Source organism: Cetorhinus maximus, chromosome 16, assembly GCF_964194155.1.
Source record: "Cetorhinus maximus chromosome 16, sCetMax3.hap1.1, whole genome shotgun sequence".
Taxonomy (NCBI): Eukaryota; Metazoa; Chordata; class Chondrichthyes; order Lamniformes; family Cetorhinidae; genus Cetorhinus; species Cetorhinus maximus.
In genome coordinates this window covers 43,250,540-43,268,368 of record NC_135894.1, presented here as the reverse complement: position 1 = coordinate 43,268,368, position 17,829 = coordinate 43,250,540, and the positions used below count along the sequence as shown (strand labels likewise).

At 43.0% G+C, this 17,829-nt stretch overlaps 1 protein-coding gene across 1 annotated transcript in view; it reads left to right on the top strand.

Moving 5' to 3' along the window:
• LOC144691869 (uncharacterized) overlaps nucleotides 1-17,829 on the top strand; it is a 147,349-nt gene that overhangs the window by 94,799 nt on the left and 34,721 nt on the right. Inside the window, exons 15-17 of the mRNA XM_078560445.1 lie at nucleotides 1,905-1,937; nucleotides 10,478-10,587; nucleotides 11,008-11,137. Coding sequence (XP_078416571.1) covers nucleotides 1,905-1,937; nucleotides 10,478-10,587; nucleotides 11,008-11,137 — 273 coding nt within the window. The remainder of the gene's footprint in view (nucleotides 1-1,904; nucleotides 1,938-10,477; nucleotides 10,588-11,007; nucleotides 11,138-17,829) is intronic.

Here is a 17,829-nt window from a genome sequence, read left to right as displayed (position 1 = left end):
GGGTTATAACAAGATAGGGGAATGTATTTCTCACTAAAATTCAGAAACAATTTATGAGAAGATACAAGGGTATATATCCCAATTGCTGATTTATATAAGTACCTGGGTTGAGTGAATTGAGCCCATGATATGGCATTTGATACACACTGTGGTGGTTATCTCTACCTGTGAATGTGTCGCAGAGCAAGACCACTGTCTGTCAGCACCATCTGACATACAGTCCCTCCCAGATCCTAGGAATGGTGTTATTTACATGACCAGGGTGGACATAAGTGAATGGCATGTCCCTCGGTGCAGAACTTGAAATTCCATATCCAGCAAACAGATTTTTATGGAGACCTTTAAAAAAATTGATGGGTTTGGGACAATCAATAATAATTGCGATAATATATGTTTGGGTTGTGATCTTTTTTGCTTTTTTAAGGGGCAGAGGTTGTTATTTTTGTCATGTCAGAAAGTCATTCTGCAACCTTTTAATACTGAACTACAAACCCACTCTTAGGAAGTAAGAAGGTAAAAGTAATGGCTGAGGGAAAGAAGAAAGGTTTTAGAAAGAAAGGACGCAAGCATAAACAAGTTAAGTACTTCAGCTTAAAAAAATGCTCAAATCCATCTGAAAAGAGATCAAAGAATGGAATATTTTATAACACAACTAATTGAAAGTAAGAGGTTTTGAGAGAAAATGGAGTTACTTGCTCCTTAAACAGTTTTTTAAAAGTGATCAATACTCTTTATTTTAGTAATATATTAGATACGTGCCAGTCATCAGTCATGTGATATAACGATATGCTTATCTGATTTCGGAGCCAGGAGAAGCTGAAATGCTCTTTACAGCCCCACATTTAAAGAATGCAGCTGGTACTTCCCACATAACCCTTTCCCGGCCTCCCTTTGTACGTGACTCAACTTCCAATCACCTCTTTGGCCTCTATTTCTCCTTCTCCACACCCTTACTTTGTTCACTTACCTGAAAGCCACTAGCCCTGACAACAGTAACAATCTTCACTGGTTCTTCCTGTCACACCTGCCTGATGGAAATTAGGCCTGAGGTCAATATTAGGAACACTTTGGATCTCACCATTCAGGTGCCAGAATTGCAGTCTGACCCCCGCGCCCCCAAAAGTGGGCATAGCTGATTTTCTAGTTTGTTGCTTCGTACATTTGTTACTATATTCACTGGAAAAATGCTGTGATGATTTGGCTTCATTAGGACCATAATAAACAATGAAAACTGTGTTCCAAGTAGCCAACTGCTGGTAAATTTAGTATCAGGAGTAGAGGGATCCCAGTGAGTAGCCGGTTCCAAGTTGCTTATTTTTAATTGCAGAACATTTTGCATAAACCTAAGAATTTTAGAGTTTAATATTGTAATTTTCTTTTTAACACAAAATGTGCCCACTTTTATTAATGGACTCATTAGAAATCACAAAGTACTCACAGGCACGATGGCTTTCATTCAGTGCTGTTCACTGCAATAAGTTTGCATGGACAGTTTCCATTATAAATATGGACTTAGAATTTTGTAATGAAAATATACAAAATTAGAACAGAATGCATCTCTTTCAAACGGGGATTGAATTGTGTCCATGCATGCTGTCCCAATTATTTCCCACCTTCTAACCCTACTTCAACTGAAGACTACACTAAATCTTGATTCTGTGCAACACCATAGGAGATTGAATAGTGGTGAGTAAACTGTACCTTTTACAGCAAATCATTCTTACGGAGCAAACACATATTTCTTAACAGTGAAATGAATGCCTGATGTTTATTTTAAAATTCAAAACCATTCTGCTGTTTTAAAATTCAGTGAATTTTGTATTAGCAACTGACCATTTAGTATATTGAAATAATAAAATATATTTTAGACTGGCTGACCAAATATCTTGTGAATTGTATTACAGGAACCTCTTGGAGGGAATGAAGTGCAGTTTAAGGTACAATAAGTATTAATTGCATAGAATTAATAATTTGCCTTATTTAGTAACTATTAAAATCCAATAAATCTTCATTTATATTATCGTCACTGGCACTAATTTTGATGAAAATAGAATGAGGCAACTTGGTCCTGTGTCATTTTTATACATACACAGAAGTCTTATGATAAATATACCATTTCCAATTAGAAAATATGCCCCACTAAGCAAGAAGGAAAATAATTGAAATGGTGAATCATATTCATTGTGGTAAAATGGTATTAACAAAATAATGTACTTGCTTCTTTGTTCTTGAAGTTGTTTCTTGCTCTTTTTGAGCCAAGAAGTTACTGTTCGTGTTAATTTTGCATGTTATTCCTTGGTGTGCTATTTTGACACAAAGGTTAAACAATTTATTTTAAATCTGTAAATGCTTCCATTAAAATAATGGACAAAAGAATGTCACTTGAACACCTTAAATTTTCATCTGATGATATCGTCAGCAGTAGGCTTTGGTCCAAAGATTAATCACTAATAATATAACAGTCTTATGTCAAAATAGCTTCTCATTACAGTAACTGTCACAGAGCCTTACGATCTTCATCACATGGCTGCACATATCACCTTGACCTTTTGTCATCATTTGCTGCCCTCTGCTTTCTGAGCCAGAATCTGATGTGCTTCTTTGGAATGCAAGGTGAAGAGGTGATCCATTTAGGTCCACAGCATAAAATGTGTCATGTTTGAGAAGAGCAGTGGTGTTCTATTGTCACTTCCTTTTATGCTTCTGAGCCTTCATTAATATGCAACTCTTCAAAATTGCATTTCAATCAAAATTCTACATAAATTAAGCTGAATCCTTTCTTAGACGAGAGCCTTGGCTTTCAAGGAGATCTGATACAGCCAAGGATAAAATTAGCCTATCATTAATCAAGTGCCTGGTTTGAGGAGTAAGTGAACATGATCAATTTAGAGGTCATAGACCATTCCTAATTATTCATTTAACAGTGATTTGGGATTTCTTATCAGCCTGCTTTAATACTACTTAAGATTATGAAAGGGAAAAGTTTTATGTCATGACAGTATGAATTATCTATGAACACGATATAGCATGTAAGGATGTTGTAGATTATACTTAGTGGGTCAAAATAACAACAATCCCACGCTGCTAAGTGTGGTGAAACAGGAATTGGAAAACTCCTGGCCTCACTGAGTCTCTAGGGTGAGAATGTAATCAGGCTATTTAAATAAAACAGGCATCAGTGTCTGCACATCCAGGGCACAATGCAAAAGGCAATGGTGGAATATTTCATATCGACAAGGCCTGCAGGACTGACTAAAACTACTGAAGAACTGGTGACAAGAGTTATCACCTGCACATTTGGCTCATGAGTCCTCTCATGAACCCACGCTCAGCAACCAAACTGCACTGCAGTCAGATCCATGGCTAGATGGGAGCCCTTGTTGAGGAGACCATTGGAGCCCTCGAGTAATAACTCCACTGCCTGAACAGGTCTAGTGACATCGTCCATTACAAGCCCATAACTTTGTGGTTTACTATATAACTTTTTTCTGCAACTGGGACAATGCATGAAGCCACCACTGGAGAAAGACCTTCAGAAAGCTAAGAGAGATAGCAGTAACGGCATTTAAGATGGCAAAGAAACCAAAATGCCCCAGCAGCAGCTTATCGAAGTTTCAGCTGAACAATCCCTGCACCCCTAAATGAACAATTAGGTTCAGTATCTGTCCTGGTGCTCCCACCCTTCGATAAGTATAGTGCACATGCTGAGAAGAAGAAACATCAGGTGTGGGCAAGTGGAGGAAATTGTTGTCACAACAGTAACAGGTATTGAGTATGTGAGTACAAACAGAAGGAGTTCTTTTTAATTTATTCGCTCATAGGATATGAACATCGCTGGCTGGGCCAGCATTTATTGCCCATTCCTGGTTGCCCTTGAGAAGGTAGTGGTGAGCTGCCTTCTTGAAACCGCTGCAGTCCATGTGGTGTAGGTACACACACAGTGCTGTTAGGAAGGGAGTTCCAGGATTTTGACCCAGCGACAGTAAAGGAATGGCAATATATCTCCATGTCAGGATGGTGAGTGCCTTAGCGGGGAACTTCCAGGTGGTGGTGTTCCCATTTCCCTGCTGCCTTTGTCCTTCTAGATGGTAGTGATCGTGGGTTTGGAAGGTGCTGCCTAAGGAGGCTTGGTGAGTTCCTGCAGTGCATCTTGTAGGTGGCACACACTGCTGCTGCTACTGTGTAACGGTGGTGGAGGGAATGAGTGTTTGTGGATGTGGTGCCAATCAAGCGGGCTGCTTTGTCTTGGATGGTAGCAAGCTTCTTGAGTGTTGTGAGAGCTGCACTCATCCAGGCAAGTGGGGAGTATCCCATCACACTCCTGACTTGTGTCTTGTAGATGGTGGACAGGCTTTGGGGAGTCAGGAGGTGAATAACTCACCGCGGGATTCCTGGCTCCTGACCTGATCTTATAGCCACTGTATTTACGTAGCTAGTCCAGTTCAGTTTCTGGTCAATGGTAAGCCTAAGGAAGTTGATAGTGGGAGATTCAGCGATGGTAATGCCATTGAATGTCAAGGAGCGATGGTTAGATTCTCTCTTGTTAGAGGTGGTCATTGCCTGACACTTGTGTGGCGTAAATGTTATTTGCCACTTGTCAGCCCAAGCCTGGATATTGTCCAGGTCTTGCTGCATTTGGACATGGACTGCTTCAGTATCTGAGGAGTCGTGAATGGTGCTGAACATTGTGCAATCATCAGCGAACAACCCCACTTCTGACCTTATGATGGAGGGAAGGTCATTGGTGAAGCAGCTGAAAATGCTTGGGCCGAGAACACTACCCTGAGGAACTCATGCAGCAATGTCCTGGGAGCTGAGGTGATTGACCTTCAATAATCACAAGCCACCTTTGTGCTAGGTATGACTCCAACCAGAGGAGGGTTTTCCCCTGATTTCCATTGACTGCAGTTTTGCTTGGGCTCCTTGAGGTCACACTCGGTCAAATGTCAGCCTTGATGTCAAGGGCAGTCACTCTCACCTCATCTCTTGTATTCAGCTCTTTTGTTTATGTTTAGAAAAAGATCGTAAAGAGGCCAAGAGCTGAATGGCCATGGTGGAACTCAAATTGAACGTCAGTGAGTAGGCTATTGCCATGTAAGTGCCGCTTGATAGCACTGTAGATGACCACTTCCATCACTATACTGATGGAGAGTAGATGATGGGACAGTAATTGGCTGGATTGGATTTGCCCTGCTTTTTGTGTACAGGACATACCTGGACAATATTCCACATAGCTGGGTAGATGCCAGTGTTGTAGCTGTACTGGAGCAGCTTGGTTAGGGACACAGCAGTTCTGGAGCACAAGATTTTAGCACTATTGCCGGAATATTGTCAGGTCCAATAGCCTTTGCAGTATCCAGTGCCTTCAGCTGTTTATTGATATCACATGGAGTGAATTGAATTGGTTGAAGACTGGCATCTTTGATTTTGGGGACCACAGGAGGAGGCCGAGATAGATCATCCATTTAGCACTGCTGGCGGAAGATGGTTGAAAGTGCTTCAGCGTTACTTTTTGCACTGATGTGCTGGGCTCCCCCATCATTGAGGATGGGGATATTTGTGGAGCCTCCTCCTTCAGTGAGTTGTTTAATTATCCACCACCATTCACGACTGGATGTGATAGGACTGCAGAGCTTAGATCTGATCCGTTGGTTGTACAATCACTTAGCTCTGTCTATTGCAGTGGTGGGAAACCTGCAGCCCAGAGGCCACATGTATCCCATCAGGGTCCTGAGTGCAGTCCGAGAAACATTTTGTTGACCGTTGCCTAGCACAGGGTTTCCAGATTGCACCCATTTCCTCCACGTAGTTTTTTTCCTACCAGTATTACTAAAGTGATACACAGGTAAAGTAAGGGCACGTGCTGATTGCTCACAACATTGACTGTGAGAGCCGTGCGCTCCCTCTGTGCCCAATCAAAGCGCTGCCACAGTTCAATTGGCACACCCTGCAAGTTCTTATTCATGGGGTCATAGTTAGCGCACATGGCCAATTTCAATCTTGTGGCCCACTAGGTGAAGGAGGGCCACTCATTCCGCCCACTCACTAGCCTAGGTTGCCCATCACTGATCTATTGCATGCTGCTTGCGCTGTTTGGCATGCAAGTAGTCCTGTACTGTAGCTTCATCAGGTTGACTCATTTTTCAGTATTTCTGGTGCTGCTTCTGCACTCTTCATTGAACCAGGGTTGGTCCCCTGACTTGGTGGTCATGGTAGAGTGGCAGACATGCCAGGCCATGAGGTTACAGATTGTGGTTGAATACAATTCTGCTGCTGCTGATAGCCCACAGCACCTCATGGTTGCCCAGTTTTGAGTTGCTAGATCTGTTCAAAGTCAATCGCATTTAGCACAGTGGTACTGCCACACAACTTGCTGGAGGGTATCCTCAATTTAAAGACAGGACTACTGCCATGGACAAATGCATTTGTGATATGTAGATTGGTGAGGACAAGGTCAACGAGGTTTTTTCTTCTTGTTAGCTTCCTTACCACCTGGTACAAATCCAGCCATGTCCTTCAGGGCTTGGCCAGCGGTGGTGCTATGGAACCAATGTTGATGATGGATTGAAGCCCCCCACCCAGAGTACATTCTGTGCCCATGACACCCTCAGTGTTTCTTACATTTGGTGTTTGACATGGAGGAATTCTGATTTGTCAGCTGAAGTTGGGGAGGTGGGGGTGGTACATGGTAATCAGCAGGAGGTTTCCTTGCCCATGTTTGACCAGATGCCATGAGACTTCATGGAGTCCAGAATCGATGTTAAGGACTCTCCGGGCAACTCCCTCCCAACTGTATACCACTGTGCCACCACTTCTGCTGGGCCTGTCCTGTCAGTGGGACAGGACATAGCCAGAGATGGTGATGGTGGTGTCTGGGACATTGTCAGCAATGATTCCACAAGTTTGACTACGTCAGGTTGTTGCTTGACTAGTCTGTGAGACAGCTCTCCCAATTTTGGCACAAGCCCCCAGATATTAGTAAGGAGGACTTTGCAGGATCGACAGGGCTGGGAGGGTGTGCTGTTGTCATTTCCATTGCACTTAGGTTTTGTAGCAGTTTAATGAGTGGCTTGCTAGGCCATTTAGGAGTCAACCACATCTGGAGTCACATGTAAGATTTTCCTTCCCTAAAGGGCATTAGTGAACCAGATGACAATTGACACCATTGCTGGCTTTTTAATTTCTAGATTTATTAATTGTATTTAAATCCCTCTAGTCACTGTGGTGAGATTTGAACCAGTGTTCCCAGTGCATTAACCTGGGCCTCTGGATTGCTGGTCAAGTGACATTACCACAATGCCACCGCCTCACCTACCAGTGCAGCGAAGTGTCCTGTTGTGATTGTTGGGGCAGTAAAGGATTGCTAGTACTGGACTGAAGGCTGAGGTTACAGATCTGTGTAGAGAGTAAGTCAGGTTTGGAGAAGAGTCTAAACATTTCAAACTTTGCCAATCTTGGTAAACACGTTAAATTTCTTCCTGCACTGCAGCCAGCACCGAGAAACTATGCTGTTAGCATTAACCTACTCAAGCTCTTCTCTCCATTGCAGCTGCAGCACTCATCACCCATCCGATGGAAAGACCTCTTTCCTGGCCCTGGTTTGTTCTGTGAAGTCCTCTATTGCGGCTCTCGTCATTCGACTTGCTGCCTCAATAACACATTGTCCACTCACCACCGCCAAAAACTCTACTTTCCTTTTAGGTGCTGTAGGTTGTCTTTAAGAAGCGACAAATGCGCTGCACTCCCAAAAGGGTGAGCTGTCTATCAGTCATGCAATTAGGGTCAGCAGCTCTCCTCTTATATTTAAATGAGATCTGATCGTGAAAACATTTGTGCGTCCTGCTGACACCCTCGGGCAAGCAGAACGGATGCCCTAATCGTCACCCACCTGGTCAGTGCCACAGGCAAAAATTGGCCCTAATGTCATTATATCAACTGCAACTGGCAGCAGCCAAGAAGACCTAATGCAAAAATGGATCTTCTTTGCAATAGGTTTCAAAATAAAACCCACCAATTTACATTGATGTGACCCCCAGCTACTGAAGGCTAGCACCAGAAAAGCCCCAAGTCAAAAATCAATATAAATCAGTTTAAGAAGCCCTTTTGATTAATTGTGGTGATCAAAGCAGGAGGTGCATTGGGACAGCTTGTCGATGCTCCAACTTGCTATATGGTAGGATAAGGTGCTTCTATCATTTTGCATACACTGAGCTCCTAATAACAGCTGTGACATAAGGGAGGCATCTTCCCCTTCAACCAGCTAGCTTATTTGTGGGATGAACATTTAGAATTAGGTTCTCTTTCAGATTATTTTCCAGAATGGGAAGCTGGGGGGTAATATATCAAAATGTACAAATGTATTACTGTATATTATTGTGTTGAGGATTGTGAAAAGGTTCTCTGTTGTTTTTATCTTGGAAGATACGGGCCATGATTTTGCTATAATAATAACAGCTAGGCTATCAGTGCTTACACTTATTACAGGATAAATCTGAAAACAGCCTCTGGAATCTGCACATGTGATAACTACATAAATCCAAAAGTTTCTGTCAGAGATACGCTGCTGCTCTGCAGGGCCATTGTTTCAGTTCTCACTTATAGGTTTGGCATTAAAATCACTGTAACAGTGTGAACTTGTGGTATTTGTTCCACACTAAAGACAATTTAAAAAGGTAGGGCTAGTGCATTTAGGAGTAAGTTACTTTTTTAATGAGTAATAAGTAATAATTACTACTGAAGAATCTCCTTGGTCGTGTAAAATGCATTTTTCCAACTTTGGAGTCTCATTCCCTCAGAAGAAAATTAATGCTGCAGGTTTTATAAAAAGATATATTTTTGCTTTTCTGTTTATCTCTTTCATCTGTCTCCCCTCATCTCATTTTTTAAAGATGTAACTAATAAGGTAGATAAAAGGGGAACCAGTAGATGTAGTACATATGGATTTCCAAATGGCATTCAATATAGTGCCACAGAGAAGGTTAATAGGCAAGATAAGAGCTCATGGAGTTGGGGGTAATATATTAGCATGGACAGAAGGTTGGTTAGCAGACAGGAAGCATTTTCAGGTTAGCAGGCTATGAATAGTGGAGTGCCACAGTGATTGGTGCTGGGGCCTCAGCTATTTACAATCCATATTAATGACTTAGGCAAAGAAACAGAGAGTAATGTATCTAAGTTTGCTGATGATACAAAGCTAGGTGGAAAGGTAAGCTGTTGGGAGGACACTGGGGCTGCAAAGTGATATAGACAGGTTAAGTGATTTAACAACAAGACAGTATAACGTATAACATGTGAAGTTATTCACTTGGGTCGTAAGAATAGAAAAGCAGAATGTTTTTAAAAGGTGAGAAAGTTGTAAGTGTTGATGTTCAAAGAGATTTGGGTATGCTCATACAAAGAACACAAGCATCGCAAGCAGTTAGGAAGGCAAATGGCATGTTGGCCTTTATTGCAAGGGACTTGGAGTACAGGAATAAAGAAGTCTTGATACAATTGTACAGGATTCTGGTGAGACCACATTTGGAGTACTGTGTGCAGTTTTGGTCTCCAAATTTAAGAAAGGATATACTTGCATTGGAGATGGTACAGCGAAGGTTCACTAAATTAGTACCTGGGATGAGAGGGTTGTCCTATGATGAGAGGCTGAGTAAATTGGGCTTATATTCTCTGCAGTTTAGAAGAATGAAAGGTGATCTCATTGAAACCTACAAAATTCTGAAAGAGCTTGATAGGGTGGACGCTGAGAGATTGTTTCCACTGGTTAGGGAGTCTAATACACAGGGGCACAGCCTCAGGATAAGAGGTCAATCATTTGGGCCTGAGATTAGGAGCAATTACTTCACTCAAAGGGTTGTGAATCTTTGGAATTTTCTACCCAAGAGAGTTGTGGATGCGACATCGTTGAAAATATTTAAGGCTGGTATAGACAGATTTTTGATCTCTCCGGGAATCTGCGATATTGGGGACAGGCAGGAAAGTAGAGTTGAAACCCATGATCAACCATGATTGTATTGAATGGTGGAGCAGGCTCAAGGGGCCATGCGGTCTACTCCTGCTCCTATTTCTTGTGTTCTTATCTGTATGTCCAAATCTTTACATTGCTTCCTGCACATCATTTAAATACAATGTGCATTTCCTGTTTGTCCTGGTTTGCAATTTGTGTGACTCAGTGAGAATTCTTCAATCTGATTTGTTGAAAAGCTTTGCAGTTGCTTGTCCTGCTCACAAATGCCACAGATGCTCTGTAAAGGAGCACACTGGGTGCTCGATTAGTGGAAACACCCGATTAGTGGAAATCCCCAATAACAATTAAGCTCACAAAAAATCTCTGAGCAACAATTGAGGTGAACGACAAAATGTTGCCTTCACCACTGACAGGAAAGCCTGGGCCATGATGTAAATATATGAATAAGCTTATGTCTATTATAGAAAAGATTTTAGGGAGTTACATAACTATTGTTATGTATCTGTTTTACAGCTCCAAGCATACAATGGAATTAACTTTCAGGGAGAAAGTGTTGAATTTGTAACAGAAATACCCAGTTTACCATCTTTGCAACCAAATTCATTTAAAGTTCATCACGGATGGTAAGAGTACAAAAACCTTTCCTTCTTTCTTATCTGTGTGTATAGATCCTTAAAATTTGAAACCAGCACAAACTGTTTTTATTCTTTCCTCTCTAAAATGAAGTAATTTTTCACTTGATGGTAAAATTTATGCTTAATACATTTTTTTATGAAACTGCTTTTCTCAGCCCTGTTTATGGAGAATCAAGTAGACATCTTGTTTATAGGTCCTCCCCAGGGCTATTTTCTACAAGATTATATTTGTCCTCTAGTACTAGCATTTCATAAATTGACTTATCAATATATAATTTAAGAATTATATTAAATATAACATACAACACCTCCAAAACTGAAAGAATTTTTGCAATAGTACATTGAAAACATCTTGTGATCTTTATATAAACAGGCCTTTAATTTTTCTTTCTTTTCTCAACTTCCTAGCTGGGTCTTGTATGATGAAAAAGATTACAGTGGCTGCCAGTATGTGTTGGAGGAAGGCCAGTACCCAGACCTCGATTCCCTGGGATGCCTGTCAGCCAAACCAATCCAATCTCTGAAGCCCATCAAAAATGTAAGTGCTTTTTGTAACTCTGCAGTACAAATGCATTCCTGCATTTAGCTTATAACCAGCCTAACTGTCCACTATTAGCTCTGCTTTAACCCACTCAAATGATATCACATCTCTTTTTGTGTAACCAAAGCCACCTACTGGGTTGAACTTTGCCGTCGGCGAGCAGGGGGTGGGGCCCGCTCGCCGACATGTAAAATGACGCAGGATGATGTCGGGGGGAACCCCCGAAGTCATCCCACCCCATTTAAATATTCAGGAAGGCGGGAGCACAGCAAAATCAGCTGCGGGCCCGCCGACCTGTCAATGGCCTCAATTGGCCATTGACAGGATCATTAAAACAATTAAAGGACCTGCCCGTCCAACCTTAAGGCTGGCGGGCAGGCCAGGAGCCCCGGTGGGAACTAGAAAAAACATGAAACCTCAACCACCGGCGGGATGAGGTTTCATGTGGGGATTTAAAAAGTTTAATGAAGTTTTAGTGTAAATTATGAACATGTCCCATCTCATGTTCATTGTCATATGAGGGGGACATGTTAAGGATTTTTTTTTTCTATTTTTAATGTTTTTAGAACTTTCAGCAACCTCCCTGAGGCAGCACTTAGCCTCAGGGAGATGTGCGCTCTTTCGTGCACATGTGCGAACGAGCGCACTCTCACATTTGGGGAATCCCCCCCGCCCGCAAAGGAAGCGCATAGCGCTTCCCGGCGGACGTCACGCTGGGAGAGCCTTAATTGGCCCGCCCACTTAAAATGGCGGCAGGGCCCGCTTCTCTGGCGGGGATCAGCTCCCCACCTGCCCGGAAGGCAGAAAATTCTGCCCACTGTCACAGAATCATTCTCGAAAGCAATTCAAGCTCCTTTTCACTAGCACAAGGCCTTGCTTTTCAACTTCACTTCCCCAACCCTTCTGTCATTAGCTTTGAAACCAGTGCAAGGAACTCGTGGAATTTTCCCTCCAAGACTGGGGCCTACTGTTAAGCTGCTCCTGCTCGATTAAGTCGTGACCACCAATCCCGCCCTGTCCCTACATCCACCTTTCCCAGCCTGCAACTTTCTATAGTTTCTCTCCTATTTTGTGCTGGGCAAGCTCCATCAGACTGCTTTCCTTTATGTGTCACACACCACTCTCTTGGTTCCATTCCATCAAACTCCTGAGGCATATCGCAGAAGACATTGTCTCCTCAGGGCTATTTTCTGTGTGTAGCCCATAGTTCTTCATGCAGGTGAGTAGTGTTTATAAATCAGTGTAGTGAGGTTAACCAATTGTGCTCCCTTTTAGTGTAATTTGTCTTTTATTTTGCTGTTCAAGGCTAACAACTCTATAAGCATCAAATGGATCTGAGTTTCTGTACAGAACCTTTCCTGTTAATTGTACTGTACTTTCAGACCCGCAGAATATTCACTGTTCAATGGTTTACTAGTAGAAATAAATTTAGAGATATCACAAGACATTGGGTTTCTAGCTTTTCTTAAGTTTTTATTGTATAAATTGTGAGCTCACTTTTCTACATGAGCCTCCAGGGTCCCACATTGTAACTAAACTGACCCATGAACATTTTAAGCTTGTGGCATGCACAGAATAACAAACTTGAGGCTCATGATTACATATTCCTGGGGCAACATTTTCCCCCTGTTGGGGGGATGTGCGGGAGCGGGCACGGGTGGGTGGATTCCCAATCAGTGCCCCCGGTTGGGGGCGCGCCACCATTTTACGTTGGCGGGCCTTAATCGGCCCGCCCAGTGTGACGTCCGCCAGGAAGCGCTATGCGCTCCCTGTGCAGGCGGGGGTGATTCCCTGAGCCGGGAGTGTGCTCTTTCACCCATGCGCAAGGAAGAGCGCACTCATCTCCCTGAGGCTAAGCGCTGCCTCAGGGAGATCGGCTCTGGTTTGAAAATTTCAATAAAGAATGGGAAAAAATTACTGACATGTCCACTCATGTGCCATTGTCACATGAACTGGGACGTGTCAATTTCTTTTATTTAAACATTTTTTAAAAATTTTAATACCTTCATGAACTTCATCCCGCCTATGGATGAGGTTTCATGTTTTTTTAGAAGCCCGCCAGGGCTCCTGGCCTGCCTGCCAACCTTAAGATTGGACAGGCAGGTCCATTGATCATGTTAATTATTTTATTAATGGCCTTAACAGGCCTTTGACAGTTCGGCAGGCGTGCAGCTGAGTCGGCTGTGCCCCCACCGAACTGAAAATCTAAATGATTTCTAAAAGGGGTGTTAATGATGATGATACTTGCTAAAGGAGGTGCAGATGGTGGCATTAAGGTCAGAAAGCAGAATGTGATAATAGCAGGACAAGGGTAAGCACTCTGGAAAGAACAACAGGAACAAGTGACATGAGGACGCACACCCAAAGTCACCCCGCGTCATTTTATGCATCAGTTTATGCCCCCCGCTCGCTGAACAGAAGATTCTGCCCTTGGAATGAGTGTGTGCCTGGCTCTGCCTATCACACAGCTCTTGTCATTTATTCTACAAGCCTCTACAGTAGTAAATCAAAAATATCACTTCAGCGTTGTCTACCATATTGTCTATGGCCAATTCTGAAAAACCAATTAACTTCTAAATAGTACTTTCCCTTAATGAGCTAATATGTGAGATGTTTATCACTATCTTCCGAAAAATTCTGCTGGCACCTTCAGTAAGAGCAGCAGCAACAGCATTGACCAAGATGAATGATGTTCTGGCAAGTGTAAAGTTCCACCTAGTGGTCATGGCTGAGTAGAATATTGTACACCTGGCAAATTCTATTAATGTTTTGTACCAAGTGCACAATGAATTAATTAATTAATACTCACAGTAAGAATAAAATAAAAACAGATTAGGAAAAATAAGCAACAATGTACATTCAATAACTCAGTTGAGAACTGAAGGGACAATCGAATAAAAATATTTAATACCGATCCTTAGGGCAAACTGATATTGCTACCTCTCCTTTGGGTAAATCCTGCCTAAAGGCTTATATATTAGTTAACACTACATCAACTATGACAATACGATACTAATGTGAAATACAGTATATCAAAATTCTTCTTAATTCTGATATGGGCAATATAACAAATAGTCTGAAACAAAAACAGAAAATGCTGGAAAAACTCAGCAGGTCTAAAAGCATCAATGGAGAGAAGGAAAAAACCAGAGTTAATGTTTCGAGTCCATATGACTTCTTCAGAGCTAAAGAAAAGTAAAATGTAATAAAATTTATAGTGTTTAAAGGGGGGGTGGAGCAGCTGAAGCTGGATAGAAGGCCAGTGATAGGTAGGGGCAAAGGAGAGATTGCCAGAGATGTCATGGACAAAAGGACAAAGGGGTGTTAATGATGGTGATACTGGCTAAAGGAGGTGCTGATGGTGGCATTAAGGTCAGAAAGCAGAATGTGATAATAGCAGCACAAGGGTAAGCGCTCTGGAAAGAACAACAGGAACAAGTGACAGATGGCCCTTGTGAAGGTGGGGTGGGGAAAAAGATAGCCTGGATGACTCACCTACTCACCCTCACTCACCCACCCACCCTCGCTCATTCACTTACCCTCACTCACTAAATCGGTGGGGGAGGGAGGGTCCGATGAGAGGAGAAGATAGACCTGGAGTGAGGCCTGAGGCCTAGCGGCACCCAAATGGGGGTGCAATCTGAGGGCCATGGGAAAGCAGTGGGAGCCAGGGGAATATGGCACAATCTGGGAGAAGCGGGAAGGGAGCGAGGGAAAGCAGAAAGCCCGAGGGAAGTGGTGAGAGCTGAGGAAACCAGGGAGACTGCAGGAGGAATTTGGAGGGAAAGTGGTGAGAGCCAGGGGAAGCAGGGAGAGAACCCGGAGAAAGCAGAGAGAGGGCAGGGGGGATGCAGGGGGAAGTGCACTAGTGAGCCTATCAGCAGCAAACCTGGGAGAGAAACAGGCTGTGATTGGAGGAGCAGCCCACGCAGAAATCTTCAATTTCACTGACTGGTCTTACTGGCATTTTGATCAGTGGCTCCGGGGGCCACATAGAGGGGCTCTGTGGCCTGCAGGCTGCCGGTTGGACAAGCCTGATCTGAAGTATCCAGCAGTTCCTCGAAAAACATTCACAGTTAGCTGGGTTTTCCATTGATAATACCCTGCATGTGTATTCTGGAGCAGAAGATGAAACAAATGAGATCAGATGGGCTGATCAAGCAGCACAGCAGGTGCACAGACAACATCCCTACACCAGAATATAGGCCCTGAAAATTCTTTGAGGATTCTGCAGCAAAGCAACACCGTGTATTTATATAGGGCTTTGACATAGGCAAACATCTCAAGGTATTCCACAAGAGTGTAATCAGACACATGTGAATACCAAGCCAAAGAAGGCGATATCAGGAGAGGTGAAAGTGGGTTTTATGAAAAGCCTAAAAGGAGGCAAGGAAAGAGCAAGCCCTTGGAAAATGGTGAAAGCCTGATTGTGCTGTGTCTCCACTGCTTCCAAGAGATTGTTGTTGTCTTAAATGAGTTGAAACCTCTGTCTGCTCTTACAAAAAGAGTGACAACCTATTCCAAGAGCTCCTGCTTATAAAAATGCAAAGCAAGAACATCTACTGGTCATCATGAAATACAGTCAAACTCAGGTGTCATCAGGCAGACAATAAGGAGATAAGGACGTGCACAAACCCAGCAAATACCATGCTGGATTTACAGTGTGCTATGTGCATTTAAGGCTGTGGCTCAGTGCAATGAGATGGGAGTAATTAATGATCTCGTAGTGAAGGCGCTCCTAGGGAGCAGCCACCATGGGCAGGATTTTCAGGTCGTCGGGCAGGTGTGGTGGGCAGGCCTGGGAGCGGCCGCGAAATGGGCCATCGCCTGTGAGCGGCCACCAACTGCGATTTCACGTCGGCTGGTCAATCAATGGCCAGCCAGCGTGAAAGGCGCGATGAAAGGCCCAGCGCTGCCGGACTGGGGGCGGGAAGAAGGCAGCGCTGAAGTCAGCGTGGGCGCGGGGGACCGCGCAATGACCGCCTTAGGGAGCTGAAGAATTTTAAAGCCAAAAATAAACATTATGAAATTCCAAAAAAAAATTCCGCCATAAGAATCATTCACCTAAGCATACTGATGATAAAAATTCTGCCCAAACATTTTTTTTTTACTCAATATCAGAAACCTCATTCCACCGTTGGATAAGGTTTCCTCAAAAATCCAAAGGCCGCCTGGCCAATTCGCCTGCCCGCCAAACGTAATGTTGGAGAGGCAGCAAAACATCCAGGACAATTACTACATTAATGGTCTTAATAGGCCTCTTAATTGTCAGCGGGCATGCTGCCGACTCTCGCGTATGCCCGCCAACCGAAATAACGCGCGAGTGCGCGATGCTCGCCCGACATCATCACGCGCTATTTCACGCTCAAGCATGTCAGGCATGCGCCCGCCCGACGATCTGAAAATCCTGCCCCATAATATGATTGAATTTTACATTCAGTTTGAGGGAGAGAGGGGTGGGTCTGAGACTGAGTTTTTAAGCTTAAATAAGGGCTATTATGAGGGCATGAAAGCTGAGCTGGCTAAAGTAAATTGGCAAATTAGGTTAAGGAATAGGTCAATAGAGATGCAGTGGCTAATATTTAAAGGGATATTTCAGAATGCGTGGAATAGATACACTCCAACAAGTAAGAAAAAGTCCAAGGGATGGACACGCCATCCGTGGTTAACTAGAAAGGTTAAATATAGTACCAAACTTAAAGAAAAAGCATATAGTTCTGCAAAGATAGGTAGAAGGCCAGAAGATTGGACAGAATATAAGGAACGGCAAAGAATGACTAAAAGATTAATAAGGAGGGAAAAATTAGAGTATGACAGAAAACTAGCCAGAAATATAAAAACAGATAGTGAGAGTTTTTATAAATATTTAAAAAAGAAAAGAGTTAACAAAGTGAGCGTTGGTCCAATAGAAAGTGAGTCTGGAGAGTTGATAATGGAAAACAAGGAAATGGCAGATGAATTGAACAGGTATTTTGCATCAGTTTTCACTACAGAGGATACACGTAACATCCCAGGAGCAGCTATAAACCAGGAAATGGAAGTAGGGAAGGAAGTCAGGAAAATTACAGTCACCAGAGAAGTGGTGCTGAGTAAATTGTTGGAGCTGTGGGCTGACCAATGCCCGGGTCCTGATGGACTTCATCCTAGGGTCTTAAAAGAAATGCCTAGTGAGAACATTGATGCATTGGTTTTAATTTTCCAAAACTCCCTAGATTCGGAGAAGGTCCCAGTAGATTGGAAGATAGCAAATGTAACTCCATTATTCAAAAAGTGAGGGAGACAGAAAGCGGGAAACTACAGGCCAGTTCGCTTAACATCTGTCATGGGGAAAATGTTAGAAGTTATTATTAAAGAAGTTATAGCAGGGCACTTGGATAAGGTCAATGTCACCAGGCAGAGCCAACATGGTTTGTAAAAGAGAAATTGTGTTTAACCAACTTACTGGAGTTCTTTGAGGAAGTAACATGTGCTGTGGATAATGGGGAACTGGTGGATGTTCTGTACTTAGATTTCCAGAAGGCATTAGATAAAGTGCCGCATCAAAGGTTATTGCAGAAAATAAAAGCTCATGGTATAGGAGGCAACATATTGGCATGGATAGAAGACTGGCTGGCTAACAGGAAACAGAGAGTAGGCATAAATGGGTCTTTTTCAGGTTGGCAAGATGTAATGAGTGGTGTGCCACAGGG